At 34.6% G+C, this 14,711-nt stretch overlaps 2 protein-coding genes across 3 annotated transcripts in view; one reads left to right on the top strand and one right to left on the bottom strand.

The window, feature by feature from the left end:
* hnrnpua (heterogeneous nuclear ribonucleoprotein Ua) overlaps positions 1–14,567 on the top strand; it is a 15,861-nt gene extending 1,294 nt beyond the window's left edge. Inside the window, exons 2-14 of one of the 2 annotated variants that reach the window (XM_051647043.1) lie at positions 2,112–2,226; positions 3,871–3,944; positions 4,227–4,366; positions 4,459–4,558; positions 4,657–4,769; positions 6,235–6,498; positions 6,797–6,916; positions 7,031–7,159; positions 7,317–7,485; positions 7,608–7,877; positions 10,754–10,992; positions 11,873–11,965; positions 12,146–14,567. In XM_051647043.1, the coding sequence (XP_051503003.1) occupies positions 2,112–2,226; positions 3,871–3,944; positions 4,227–4,366; positions 4,459–4,558; positions 4,657–4,769; positions 6,235–6,498; positions 6,797–6,916; positions 7,031–7,159; positions 7,317–7,485; positions 7,608–7,877; positions 10,754–10,992; positions 11,873–11,965; positions 12,146–12,196 (1,877 nt within the window). In that variant the 3' untranslated portion in view covers positions 12,197–14,567. Of the gene's footprint in view, positions 1–2,111; positions 2,227–3,870; positions 3,945–4,226; positions 4,367–4,458; positions 4,559–4,656; positions 4,770–6,234; positions 6,499–6,796; positions 6,917–7,030; positions 7,160–7,316; positions 7,486–7,607; positions 7,878–10,753; positions 10,993–11,869; positions 11,966–12,145 lie in introns of both variants that reach the window. The other variant, XM_051647042.1, reaches the window with a different exon arrangement.
* The window catches only part of efcab2 (EF-hand calcium binding domain 2), a 37,032-nt gene that overhangs the window by 6,160 nt on the left and 16,161 nt on the right, over positions 1–14,711 (bottom strand). The window contains exons 2-3 of the mRNA XM_051647058.1: positions 6,705–6,824; positions 3,755–3,942 (exon numbers count right to left, since the gene is read on the bottom strand). The gene's annotated coding sequence lies outside the window, so the exon portion shown is untranslated. The remainder of the gene's footprint in view (positions 1–3,754; positions 3,943–6,704; positions 6,825–14,711) is intronic.

Genomic DNA, 14,711 nt, shown 5'->3' with positions numbered 1-14,711 from the left:
TGAAGAGTTTTTGAAGAATATTTCTGCTCTGTTGGTCCATACAATACAAGTGAATGGTGACCAGAACTCAGAAGGTCCAAAAAGGACATAAAGGCAGCATAAAAGTAATCCATAGGACTCCAGTGGTTAAAACAATTTCATCAAAAGTGATATTATAGGTGTGGGTGAGAAACAGAACAATATTTAAGTCTTTTTTTTACTGTAATTCTCCACCTTTGACCAGCTCAGACCAGGAGGTGGCGATGTGCACGAAGAATGCGAATCACCAAAAACAAATGAAGAATGTGGAAGTGAAAGTGGAGAAACGCGAAGAGACATTCATATGAACATAATTCATGTTTCAAATTCTACATAAATAATACTATTTTAGAAATGTGTATCCCAAGTAATGTACTTAAAAGTAATTAACTTAAATAAAACTCAGTAACTGTAATCTGATTTCTAGATTTTAAAATATAATGTGTTACACTACTTTTGGACTAAAATGTAATTGAATTACAGCAACTAAATACTTTGTAATCAGATTACACCCAACACTGACAGTTAGTTAAATCAATTGTTGGCCACTTTGGCACTGCCCTTCAACTCTGTAACGTTTAACCTCGAAACATTTTGAATGTAACGGGGTTGAAGCAAAAAAAAAAAAAAAAAAAAAAAAAAATACATTCTGGCACAAATGGAACAGTTTCCTGGGAAAGACCCTAAATTGTGTATGGTTTATTTATTAGTAGAGCAATGTAAGGTCATTAGAGAGCAGATGGGCTGTTTGGTGAGCAGTAACAGGATGCTGAAGTCGAGATATGAAGGACAAAAGCTTCACATGGAGCCTCTGCACAATGATCTCAGTTCATTTGTTTTACTTTGCCTGGAGTATAAGGACCACATGTTACAACATTATTATCCATATTAATATATTTAACTTACTGCACACTGTTTTTTACTGGGAAGCTCGAGGTTAAGTGTTTTGCTCAGGTTGTCAACTGTGATGATTATTGAATTCTTGATCTAGGGTTTGAACCTACAACTTATATGTTACCAGCTCAGATGTGTAAAGGATTGTAACAGGTTCAATACAAGTTAAGCTCAATCAACAGCATTTGTGGCATAACACTTTTTACCACAAAAAGTAATTGTGACTTGACCCCTTTTTTTTAAAGGTGGTTACAGTGAGGCATTTACAATGGAAGTGAATGGTGCCAGTCTATGAACTCTAAAACACACACCATTTTAAAAGACATACACATTATACATGTTAAAAAAAATTTAGTGTAATAAAGTCGTCATCACTTTTGAATTGATGCATATTTTAGCGTTTATGGACTGGCCCCATTCACTTCCATTACAAATGCCTAACTGTAACATTTTTTTTTTTTGGAAATCAGTTTATGCCTCAAATGCTGTTAATTGAGCTTAACTTTTATTGAACCAAGACAAACCTTTAACCATTAAGCCACAGCACACCACACCATCCCACATGGTTGCTAAATGCTTGCACAAAATTTGGTCTTCTTTGATTGATGGTTCTGGCCAACAATCATGGCAGAGAGTGTTTATTTCTAAAAAGATTCTGAAATGATCTATGATAGGTTGTGTGTTCCTTTTTTCATTTGTGTTACAGTTGAAGTTTGTATGTAGTGAAAATTAAGTGAGGTTCATTTGAGGATAATCTTGCAAGGGCCAATTGCACACAAAGGGGAAAATGTGCTTGTGAGTTTTTCCCAGCACCAAATGTGTCGCCTTCAAAATTTGCACAAAGAGTAACTCTTTTCTTCAAGATGCATGCAACGAAATCTGAAAATGTGTTACTTAGCCAGAAATTGCACAGTTTGCAGTTGTCTTGGCAACAGCCTCCTGTCTGTGACCATATAAGTACTGCGGTGTACCACCTGCACTGTATATGTGACAATAGAACTAAACACACCTTTCTTTTAAAATAAGAGTAATCTAGTTGAGTTTATCTGTTCATTGCAATTCATGCATAACCGACTGTACCAAATATACTGTATAAATGATTAGAAATCCTCCTGTAATTATGTGGACCATCATGATACATCATGCTTGGTCCAAAATGGAGGTGCGCCTCCTTACTTTTTATTGTTTTATTTCCAAAGGGGATGCGGACAAAGACAAGAGTGATGAACAGAAGAATAAGAAGGGTGTAAAGAGATGTCGAGATGAACATGGAAGGGGCTACTTTGAATTTATTGAAGAAAGCAAATACAGCCGGTAAGAATTGTGCAGTCTGGCCTCTGGTATTCCTGAGGTACTCCTGCTGCACTTTAAAGATTTATGACCAGTTTTGGCAGTAAAGAGCCAAATCTGACGTCATGTTGTTCCTTGCCAGTGCAAAGAAACACACATTTTATTGTGAATATTTTAACCTGTAAAATAAGGCCCTCTCGTCACTTCAGAACAAGTGGTATTCGTTCCTTAGGCATCTCGTTGCTTTGGTTCACAATAGACAAAAATTGTTTGGGAACATTATTTGAAAATATTGTATGGGGTGTTGACACAGAAGTTCCGGAAATCAAACTTTGCTTTTCTATTCTTATTTGTTGTACTTTATTATTTGTGATTATGTAAATATTATAACCACAGTGTTTAGTTTTGTTCTGTTATTCTGCTTTATCATTGCTGTTTTGTATATCATATATGTTTATTTGCATTTATGTAAACATGTGTTGGTGTTGAGATGTGTCTTCTCACAGGTATATAATCACGAATTACTGTTGTATATTATCCATTTTTGTTATATTTGTATTTATACGTATACATATTATACTGTATATAGTACATACATATATAGTATTTATACATTCTGGCAAATACTTTTTGGGAAACACATTTATTTGATAATTATTAGATTTTCAAAATTAAATACCTGTAAAATACACTTTTAAAATCATTAACATTTATTAATTTAAATTTGTTGACAAAATTTCATCAATTTAAATTGAGTTACCTTAAATATTTTAAGTTTTATTAATTTTGTTAAAGGGATACTTCACAAAAAAAACAAATTCTCTCATCATTTACTCAACCTCGTGCCATCCCAAATGTGTATGACTTTCTTTCTTCTGCAGAACACAAATGAAGATTTTCAGAAGAATGTTTCATCTCAGTAGGTGCATACAATGCATTTGAATGGTGACCAAAACTTTGAAGCTTCAGTAAGCACATAAAGGCAGCATAAAAGTAATCCATAAGCCTCCAGTGTTTAATCCAGGTTTTCTAAGGCGATCCGATTGGTTTTGGGTGAGAACAGACCAAAATATAACTCCATTTTTATCTGTTTCTAGGCACAATCATGATTTCAAGCTCGATTGCACTTCTATACACATGCGCAGCATGCTAGATAGCACTAGGAAGTGTGATCTAGCTTGAAATCATGGTCACCAAGGAGACTGTTAATGTCAAGACTTATAGTGAAAAATGAGCTATATTATGTTGGGTGTTCTCACCCAAAACTATTGAATCGCCTCAGAAGACATTGATTCAATCACTGGAGTTGAATGGATTGCTTTTATGCTGCCTTTGTGTGCTTTTTGGAGCTTCAAAGTTTTGGTCACCATTAACTTGCATTGTATATAAGTAAATGATGAGACAATTTCCTTAAAATATTATACAATTACATTTAATGGAATTTCTTATTAAGTTGAAATGCATTAATACAAAAAACAGGCAGAAATATTTTTTGAGTGTAGCTCAAATGAAATATAACTGGATGGAGCAGATTATTCAATAAAATTCTTACCTCCTTATTCAGCTTATTTAGCGTAAACCAGCATAAATTGTGATCTTTTTATAATCAGGCTCATCTATTTTGAATGGCCACAAATTTAAATATGATCTTTTTGGTCACTCTCTCAGGGCAAAGTCTCCCCAGCCGCCACTGGAGGAGGAGGACGAAGAGTTTGATGACACCACTGTCTGTCTGGACACCTGTAAGTATGATGGTCTCACATAAATACAGTTTGTTCCATATATATCATACATCAGAATATCTCATATGTTAATATACATGTGAAATATACTGCTTTGAGTGTAAAATGTTTAATAATCAGTAAAGTAATCTGAAAGTCATTCATAGTGCTTGTTCAGTTTTTAAGAGTCAAACATTTACACATCTCAGCTGTATAAACTGTGAAAATACTAATAAAGATGTGTGGCCTGTATGTAGCTTTTAAAATGAAGCAGATATATATATATAATTTTGTTCCCCTCAGACAACTGTGACCTGCACTTTAAAGTGTCTCGGGATCGGTATAGCGCCTCCTCTCTCACCATGGAGAGCTTTGCCTACCTGTGGGCAGGAGGACGAGCATCTTATGGTGTGGCAAAGGGCAAGGCTTGCTTTGAAATGAAGGTGAGACCATCGTCTGAACTTGCTGTTTACTATTTTGGCATCTTCTTGTCATGCCCTCAACCTCACTATATATAACCTTATTATATCACCAGATTATTGAGAAGATACCCGTAAAGCACATTTCCAGTAAAGGAATGAAGATCCATGATGTCCTAGTGGGTTGGTCTCTGCCGAATAGCTCCCTTCTGCTAGGTGAGGGTATTTGTGTTGATTTCTTACAGGATTATATTGAAGTTAAGTGAAAAAAGAAAAAAATAAATCATGATGTTATTTGCTTTAAACATTTGCAGGGGAGGAAGCATACTCCTATGCCTTTTCTTCAAAGGCTAAGAAAACCAGCAACTGTGTGACAGAGGACTTTGGAGAGGCATTTGATGAGAACGATGTTGTTGGTTGCTTTATAGTAAGTATCCATGTGCTTTTAAGGTGGCTAATTTTGTAAAAATATTTTACATTTGAGACATACAATGTCAACAATAACATTGAATTTTTATTTTTTATAAATATATTATTTCAATCTAAATTAAAAACATTGCTTTTTCATAATGATCCGTGTGCTTTAAGGTGTTGTTTGCAAAGATGTGTTACATTCAAAGCATTTGTCAAACAATATATTTTCATTTTTATTATTTTCATTTAATTAATATATATATTTTTATTTAAATATAAATGATGCTTTATTGAAAGTGGCCATGTGCTTTAAGGTGTCTTATTTTGTAAACATTTGGTACATACGTTGTCAACAATAACAATTATTTTTATTTATTCATGTACTATTTTAATCTATTTGTTTTTTAAATGCTTTGTCAGAAGTGCCCATGTGCTTTTAGGTGTCTTATTTTGTAAACAGCTTACATTGTAGACACATGTTGCCAAAATAACATTTACTTTTTATTTATTTATCAAATTAAATTTTATTAATTGCTTTTTCATAATTGTCCATGTGATTTAAAGCGTCTTATTTTGTAAACATTTGTTACATTTGAAACATATGTCATCAATAATGACATTTTATCGTTTTATAAACCTTTTAAACATTTACAAAGATTTTTAAATGGACTATATAGAATATATAAATAAATAATTATAAAAATAGAATATATATATATATATATATATATATATATATATATATATATATATATATATATATATATATATATATATATATTCTGTATTTATATATATATATATATATATATATATATATATATATATATATATACACACATACATATGTATACTGTATGTATATATGTATATAGACAGACAGACAGAACAGACAAACACAGATAGATAGATAGACAGACAAACAGACAGTCAGACAGACAGATACAGACAGACAGACAGACAGACAGACAGATAGATAGATAGATAAATAGATAGACGGATAGACAGAAAGATAGATAGATAGACAAATAGATAGATAGATAGATAGATAGATAGACAAACAGACAGTACAGACAGACAGATAGATAGATAGATAGATAGATAGATAGATAGACAGACAAACAGACAGTCAGACAGACAGATAGATAGATAGATAGATAGACAGAGACAAATAGACAGATAGATAGATAGATAGATAGATAGATATACTGTATGTATATATGTATATAGATAGGTAGACATACAGATAGACAGACAGAACAGACAGACAGACAGACAGATAGACAGATCAGACAGACAGACATCAAACAGACAGATAGATAGATAGATTAGATAGACAGACAGACAGACAGACAGACAGACAGATAGATAGAGTTTTTTATGGTAATTCTTTTGTCATTTATGTATGTAATTGTAACAGGAAACTACAAAGTGTTATGAGGTACAATTATATCATGGCTGTTGTGTTTATTTAACAGAACTTTGATGGTGCAGAAGTTGAGATTTCCTTCTCCAAGAACGGACAGGATTTGGGAACAGCTTTTAAAGTCAATAAGGCAGAGCTCGGGGAAAAGGTACTCTTTCCTCACGTCCTCTGTCACAACTGTGCAGTTGAGTTCAACTTCGGCCAGCTAGAAACACCGTTCTTCCCTCAGCCGGATGGCTTTAGATTCCTACAGCAGATCCCTGTTTGTGATCGCATCAGAGGACCAAAGGGGCCCGAGACCAAAGAAGACTGTGAGGTTAGTTTCATATCTCGCACTGTAAAAAACATTGTTGTCTGGTAACCTTCATATGTTAACATCTAGATTAACTTGTTTATTCCATTCAAAAATGTTGTTTAATCTGACTACATTTACCTGACAAAGTAGGTTACATCAACAAAAGTCATTTTTTCATGGGTTAGATCAAGTAGAAATGGATCTTTGAAGTTACATTTGCAGGTTACCTCTTTTTTTTAGTACAGAAGAGAGACATTGCTTTTTCTTCCTTCACAATCCTTAAGGGGTGTCATCAAATATCTGCTGTAAATCTGCACAGGTCATTGTCATGGTTGGACTGCCTGGATCTGGAAAGACAGAATGGGTTTCAAAGCACACACAAGCCAACCCAGGCAAATATAACATCCTTGGAACCAACACAATCATAGAGAAGATGATGGTGAGTCTGATTGTACAGATTTGATTGAGACAATTACTGTAACTGTCAGACTGTTGTTGTTGGATGTATTGAATATTAATTCATATGAAATTGAATGTACATGTTGAAATTCAGATTTCCAGTTTGAAAAGGCAGATGAAGGATGTTGCAAAGATCTCAGCAATATCTCAGCGTGCGCCGCTGTTCCTCGGGAAATTCATTGAGATTGCTGCACGGAAAAAACGCAATTACATTCTTGACCAGGTGACTAAATATAACCCAGAATCATAAATCAGATAGTAATCACAAAACATGTACCTTTTTGTCTTCAAACATTTTCATGTGGACAATTATCATGTCCTCAGCAAAAAGGTTTGAAAGAATTCTTCAAATAATGTGACACTAAATTATTCCTATTCAGACTAACATATCAGCACCAGCCCAGAGAAGGAAAATGTGCCTGTTTGCTGGTTTCCAGCGTAAAGCTGTGGTAGTCTGCCCGACGGATGAGGAATACATTCAGCGGACACAGAAAAAGGCAGAAACTGATGGCAAAGATGTGCCTGAACACGCGGTATTAAAAATGAAAGGTAAAAAACTTTTCTTATGCCTCATTTGATGTAATAAATATGCAGTAGCAAATCCCTAAAACAACCCAAATGTGGACAGCTAATAAGACTTATTGATAAACTTATTGATAAATCTTTTGCAGGAATATACACATTGCCTGTGGAAGGTGAATGCTTCGGTGAAGTGGTTTATGTCGAGCTGCAGAAGGAGGAAGCTACTAAACTTCTTGAACAGTATAAGGAGGAAAGCAAAAGTTCCCTTCCACCTGAGAAGAAGCCCAACCAGGGAGGCAATCAGCTGAAGAGAGGAGGTAACCGGGGACGAGGAGGCAAAAATCCGTTCAACCGTGGAGGTGGACAGGGACAGAGAGGAGGACGAGGAGGATTTCAAAACAGAGGCAACTTTAGGGGCGGTACGCAATTCAGTTGTGTTTCCTTGACAATATATCAAACACTTATCTGATTTGTTTATTTTTGCTCCTCATTTGCTCCTTATTTGCAAAAAAGTTTATATCTTCATATAGATATCCCTGTAAAGACAACATGAAATGGCATTTGCAATGCAATTAACTTCTGTAATGTGACATATTTCAGAGTGAAAAAGAATATTCAGCTGGAAATAATGTAGGATGGGACTTTTATTCATCAGGATTTGATTGGATTATTACATGGTAGGAAAGTATGATATTAATATTATTTTTCCATGCCCACATGGTCTTGGTGACATAAACAGAAAAGGAAATTCAGTTCACAGGCAGTTATTATATTTTGATGAAATATTATGAAAGCAAACTTTTTTATCTTTAGAATAATATGCACTGATCAATCGTGCACAATAAGACCATAATAAATCAAATAAATAGCCTCAATTTCAGTATTGGGGAAGCTACATTTAAACTGTAACTTCCCAAGCTACAAGCTACTTATAACTTAAAGTAGTTAAACTACATTCAAGCTACTCTCTTGAAAAAGTAGTAAGTTACACTACAAGCTACTAACAAAAAGTAGCTAACTACAATTAATCTATTTAAAGAAAAAAATCGAACGTTATTATGTAATTCTGCAATCAGAAGTTTTGATTCCCTTATAAAAAATAACTATGGTTTTACCACAGTAACCATAGTTTAAACATTCGATTTGTAGTTAAACTATAATGACTACAAAATTAACCGGTTACTATACGGCTTCTAGTGATATACCGATATATCGGCCAGGGGTGCGTTTCCCGTACAATGACGTAACTCACTGTGTAACCACCATAGTATGATGCATCGATGTAGAAATGAACTAGCTAGTCACGACTATTTCCCGAAAATCTAGTAACTATGTCAAACAACCCCGTCAGTTGAGCTGTTGTTAATAAATATATAAATACAGTATATAAAACTATAATAGCGCATTTACACGTACACCTGAAAGTCATTTAATGCGAGAAAGCTACTGAAGACACGAAAGTGGCATGCACTTTGTAATGCAACAGATGCATTGCTGCAATAGTGGGGTTTCCCTCAACATCAGGCTTCGGTGTTACCCCAACGCACTTGAGCACATACGCACATGCGTACTCTTCAAAAACATATCAACAGCACATATGCGTTAACATAAACACATAAGAGCTGTGTTGTCCGACAGAAACCGTATGTGATAAAGTGCTTTCTCTTTACAGCCTTTAATCCCATAAAGAGATAGTTCACCCAAAAATTCTCATTATTTACTCACCCTCATGATATCCCAGGTGTGTATGACTTTCTTTCTTCACCAGAACACATTTGAAGAAAAACAGAAAAATATCTTAGCTCAATAGGTCCTTAAAATGCAAGTGAATGGTGATTTCTCTTTTAAAGCTCCAAAAATCACAGACAGTCAGCATAAACATCATCGATACGACTCCAGCGGTTAAATTAATGTCTTCTAAAGGGAGACGATCACTTTTGGTGCGAAAAAGATCAATATTTAAGTACTTTTTAACTATAATCCAACACTTCTGGTAAGCTTCAGGAGAGGGAGGAGTCCAAGCGGTCTCTCGCGTGACGTATTCGCGTTGCCATGTTACGGACGTAATCTCACGACTTACAGGATAAGCACACAAACACACCATTGTGAGTAAAAAAAACAGATAAATACAGATCTAAACCAAAACCAACCACGCTACTGTACTGCGTTCCTCCTTCTCACTTGTAAACAACGCTCCTCTTCCAGGTGTGTCGCATGTGCCTCAGTTCTTGCGTGTTTCACACGCCTACACGATAACGTCACACGTGCATAACGCTACTGACCGGAAGCGATGATTTAGAGTTAAAAAAGTACTTACATATTTATCGTTTTCACACCAAAAGTGATCATATTGCTTAAGAAGACATTAATTTCACACCTGGTGTTGTATGGATGACGTTTCTGACTGTCTGTGATTTTTGGAGCTTCAAAAGAGAAATCGTCATTCACTTGCATTTTAAGGACCTACTGAGCTAAGATATTTTTCTAATTTTCTTAAAATGTATTCTGGTGAAGAAAGAAAGGCATACACACCTGGGATATCATGAGGGTGAGAAAATGATGAGAGAATTTTCATTCTTGGGTGAACTATCCTTTTAACTTTGCCTTGTGTCAGTTTCAAAATCTGCCAGTAGATTTGTCAGTATATAGTCAACACTTTCTGTTTTCAAGGTTTTTTCTTTTCTAGTTAAATAAATATTTGTTTCACTTTATATATTGTGTGTACATCTGATTTGCTGTTGTAAAATTGCATTAGTTTATCTGCATTTATATCAGCCATTTGCCATCGTGCTCTCTAGGTATCGGTATCGGCCATTGAAAAACCAAAATCGGTCGACCACTAATGGTTACTATAATTTTATTATAGTAAAACCATGGTTAATATATAGATACTACAGTATTGCTGTACTAAAACCATGGTTAATTGTATCAAAACCACTATTTCCGGCAAAAAAAACAACAACAAAAAAAACGTTTAATTTAGTCATGGTTACTATGGTTATTTTTAATAAGGGCTAAACAAATAGCATAACAACATTAAATTGAACACAAATGTATACTTAATAACACTTATAAAGCTAGAAACCGCTTAGTTTAGATCACTGAATTACATTTAAGTTATTTATTTATTTATTACGTTTGATTAATTTAAATCAAAATATAGTGATATTATAGTGATAAACAGCAGAAATTAAAGGCAAAGTAGCTTTAAGGCTGCGCGGGCCTCAAGTGAATTTATGTGAATGAACCGAGGAAAACTATGTAAAAACGAAATTCTCTGCTTACTGTTATACAGTACCTGGACCTCGTGGTGGATTCAACAGGCCACCAAGAGGCTTCCTTCCTCCCCCTGCCTTCCGAGGAGGCTTCAACCGTGGCAATTTCAACCGGGGTGGTAGGATGCCAAACAGAGGTGGTGCTCCCAGACCAGGACCTGGTCGTGGCAATATGGTTCACATGGGCAACAGAGGAGGAGCCATGCACAGGGGCAACATGGCCCGAGGGGGAGGTGGGAGCCGGGGCAACTTCAACCAGGTGAGGGATCATTCTTGATGTCTCCAGACTTGCTTTTTGCAGCATATCCAACTGCAATATCTACTGTATATTAATATTTGCATGGTTGTAGGTTATCAGCTCATGCATGAGAATTAGTTTAGAATAAAACAGTCTGATCTCTTGAAAATTACGTGGCTCATTACACATCTCAAGGCAGTTCCGAGGTGAAATGTCCACTCTGTGGTGCTTAAAGCAAGTTATATGTTCACCCAAAAAGAAGAGGTTTTAAAGGTTAATGCTCTACTGAGTTTTAAATCAACAAAACTGACCTCCCTACCCTAAATCTTAAACCTAAACCTAACCGATAGTTTCGTAAAAAGCAAATATGAGATGAAAAACGTGATTACGGAAGCAACAACATCCTTTTGTGGTGCTTCTATGACACTTTCGGCTCACATGTTGACTCACATGCTTTTTAGGACTCGTACGCCGGTCCTTTGCATTGCAAGTGCAACGCTCTAACAGTTGAGCCACCACACTTAGCATGCTTGTAAATGTAGTTGGTTATGTAATGCAAATGATACAATGTAGCGCTTACAAGTCATAAGCTAGAATGAAAGTGTTTTGATGTAATAAGATAGAATTGTGTGAGGAACAGGGAGACAATAAAGTGCTTATGATCTGATATTCTGTCATTTTACTCGTGATTTGTGAAAAAGTGAATACAAGTCAATGTTATTGTAGTGCCTCTAGTGTTCATTTCACCAGGAAACTGCCGCTATACATACAACGGGCCACGTAAAAATCATTAAACAAAAATGCTGGTACAATGATGTGATTCTATGAGACAACGCTGGTATGATACTAACTATACGATGAAATGTGTGCCAAGAAAATAAATATGCTGTTTCCACAGAAGTTCAGCGTTCGAGGAGGAAGTAACCGTGGTTTTAAAAATGGCAACTTTAGTATGAACAAAGTACATGATTTCAACCAGAGCTGGCAACAAGGGGTGAGTCTCTCAAGATAAATATGTTGGTTAGATAGTACATTTATTTTACGGTTTTTACTGGCAGTCTATGTTTTTAAGTATACTTAAAAACTTACATAAACTACACCTAAAAAGTCTAATAGAGTATCTGAAATTAAATATGTATACTATGTATAACATTTTGAATATGTTCTTCATCAGTTTTGGAATCAGAAGCCATGGAGTCAACAGTACCATCCTGGATATTACTGAATAAACTCAAGCTGTGCTGGACCAAGATCATATCAAAAACATCAGCTTTAACTTCAAAGCAAGTGGAACATTTTTTTTTTTCTAAATGTTCTTTTGATTCTTTGCATATTTTACTTAGGACATTCCACAATTGAGAAGAAATGACTCTGGGGCTTTCAAAAAGCTTCTCAGGTTACATGTTGGAATTTTTTTAGTTATATTTAACATTCGTCTTTGACCGTAGGTACTTATATCCTTTTCCATGACAACACGTTTAAAATCAGGTATCTCAATATGACTACAGGGTGGGATGTTTGTCTTAAAAAATAATAATAATAATAATTCTGGGTTGTGAATTTGACTTAGAATTGCTCTTATGTGGATCTTCGTGTAGCAGTAAAGCATCGTAATATATCAGAAAAAAATGCTGACGCACTTTACAGTTACGGTATAAGAATATTTGTCCTGCTGCAATAATATTTTTTAGTTACAAGAACACTAAACATTTAATATATAAACTAGGATGCTGAAATGGAATGGAATTTTGTACATGAATGGTGGTCAACATTTCCAGGTTGTATGTTAAGGTCTTGCCAAATTGATTACAAGAACTGAAAATGTCCACTGTAATTGTACTGTAGTTATTGTGAGTGTGAAATAGTTAAGATTGCTAAATTTAGGAGATTCTTGATTTAAAGTTTGTTGTCTGTACATAAATTAAGGTGCTAAAAAGTCTGTACCTCTAGATAAACATTTGTCCAGTATAAAAAAAGCTATGTTAGTTGTCTGCAATGTCCTATCCTTGTTACCATTTAAAACAATGCAATCCATAGTTCTAAATGTCACCAGTGCTACTCGAACTGCCCCGAGCGGGATTCAAACTGGCAACCCCCAGCATAGGAGTCAGACATGCTAGCAAGGAGGCTAGTGCATCTCTTAAGGCTAGGAGATTCACTTGCATTTTTTTTTTTTCTCCCCTTATCTCCCCAATTTGGATTGCCAAATTCCCAATGTGCTCTAAGTCCTCATGGTAGCTTAGTGACTCGCCTCAATCCAGGTGGCGGAGGACGAATCTCAGTTGCCTCCGCGTCTGAGACCGTCAATCCACGCATCTTATCACGTGGCTTGTTGAGCGCATTATCTTTACTCGCTGAGCTACCCAGGCCCCCTATAAGCATCATTTTCAATTATGTGCCATTAAGTAGTAAAAGCAAAAAAGAGAAATGCTTTTCATTATTGCTTTTCATGTAAACAGTTGCAAACAGGTTAAAGATATTTCAAATGTAGTTTATACTCTGTGCATTAATGACTTTTCCCCAGTAATATTGCAATTTCAGCAAGAAGTCATATTATTATGTTTGGAAATCAGAGCTTACTGCTCCTTAAAGATTTGAGCTTATTGCATGAATTCTTTAAATTTTTTTGCTTTGTATATGTTTTTTTTTTTTTTTAAGTGTACAAGGTTTACAAGTCATTTGCAGTCTTCTATGATGTGATGTGAGCACATCTTAGATGTGGCCACAATTTTCTGTAGGTCTGTAAAAATTTGTAGTTTGCTCTTATTAAATTGCTTAAACAATTCTTCTAGAATTTCTGAATACATTATCTTACTCTTCTGAAATGGTTGTTACACAATTATTGGTAGCCTATGTTTTTTTTTCCTCTATATTTTATTTGAAGCTGAATACAAAATCAGGATGGCCTTTTTTTTTTTTTTTTTTTTTACCATTTTAATTTTTTAAGAAATTGTGAGGATTTCCTGCTGCAGCTGCAAACATCTTTGAACAACAGAATTCTCCATGCAGATTTCACACATTTGAGGATTTATTTATATTTTCTATATTTCCAGGAACAGAGACAGTGTTGCAATTTTACTTGTAGGCTGAATTTTCTTGTTCTTAACTTGAATTATGCATTTATTGTTATTATTTTTTTTTTTTAGACATTTTAGATAATGACAGTGTTGTTAATATTTTTTCCATGTTTCCAGACCTCTGATGCAATTAAATTATTTAGCTAACTGTTGGTTTAAATAATAATAATAATAATTATAATTATAATTATAATAATAATAATTTGCCAGATATTAAGCACATTTAATTTTCTGAAGTATTACCATTTTGTATAAGTAATTTATTGAAGGCATGTGCTGTAGATAAAAAGTAAAGATGTTGATTATAACTGAAGCTTGTTTTGGTGTTGTATTTGTTCATGTTTAAGGTATTTGGTCAGGTGACAAATATAGTATTGAGATACTAACACTAATAGACACCTTTTTTTTCTTTTTATACCTTGCTAAGTTTTGTATTTTATCTTTGAAAACAGACCAAATTAGTAACTTATTGGAAATAGATTGTTTTTCAAAGATAATAAAGTTTGAAGATAAAAATTGGCTTACAGTTGTCTTTTTATTGTTCTATCTATCTATCTATCTATCTATCTGTCTGTCTTATGTAAGAATATCATGCATATGCATGCAGAAGAGACTGTTTAACTCTGTTAACTCTGTTTAGCTCTGCCCCAGATGAATGAGATG

Source organism: Myxocyprinus asiaticus, chromosome 20 (genome assembly GCF_019703515.2).
Source record: "Myxocyprinus asiaticus isolate MX2 ecotype Aquarium Trade chromosome 20, UBuf_Myxa_2, whole genome shotgun sequence".
NCBI classification, from domain to species: Eukaryota; Metazoa; Chordata; class Actinopteri; order Cypriniformes; family Catostomidae; genus Myxocyprinus; species Myxocyprinus asiaticus.
Note: the sequence above shows the minus strand (reverse complement) of the source record. Positions and strands in the feature narration are given on the sequence as shown.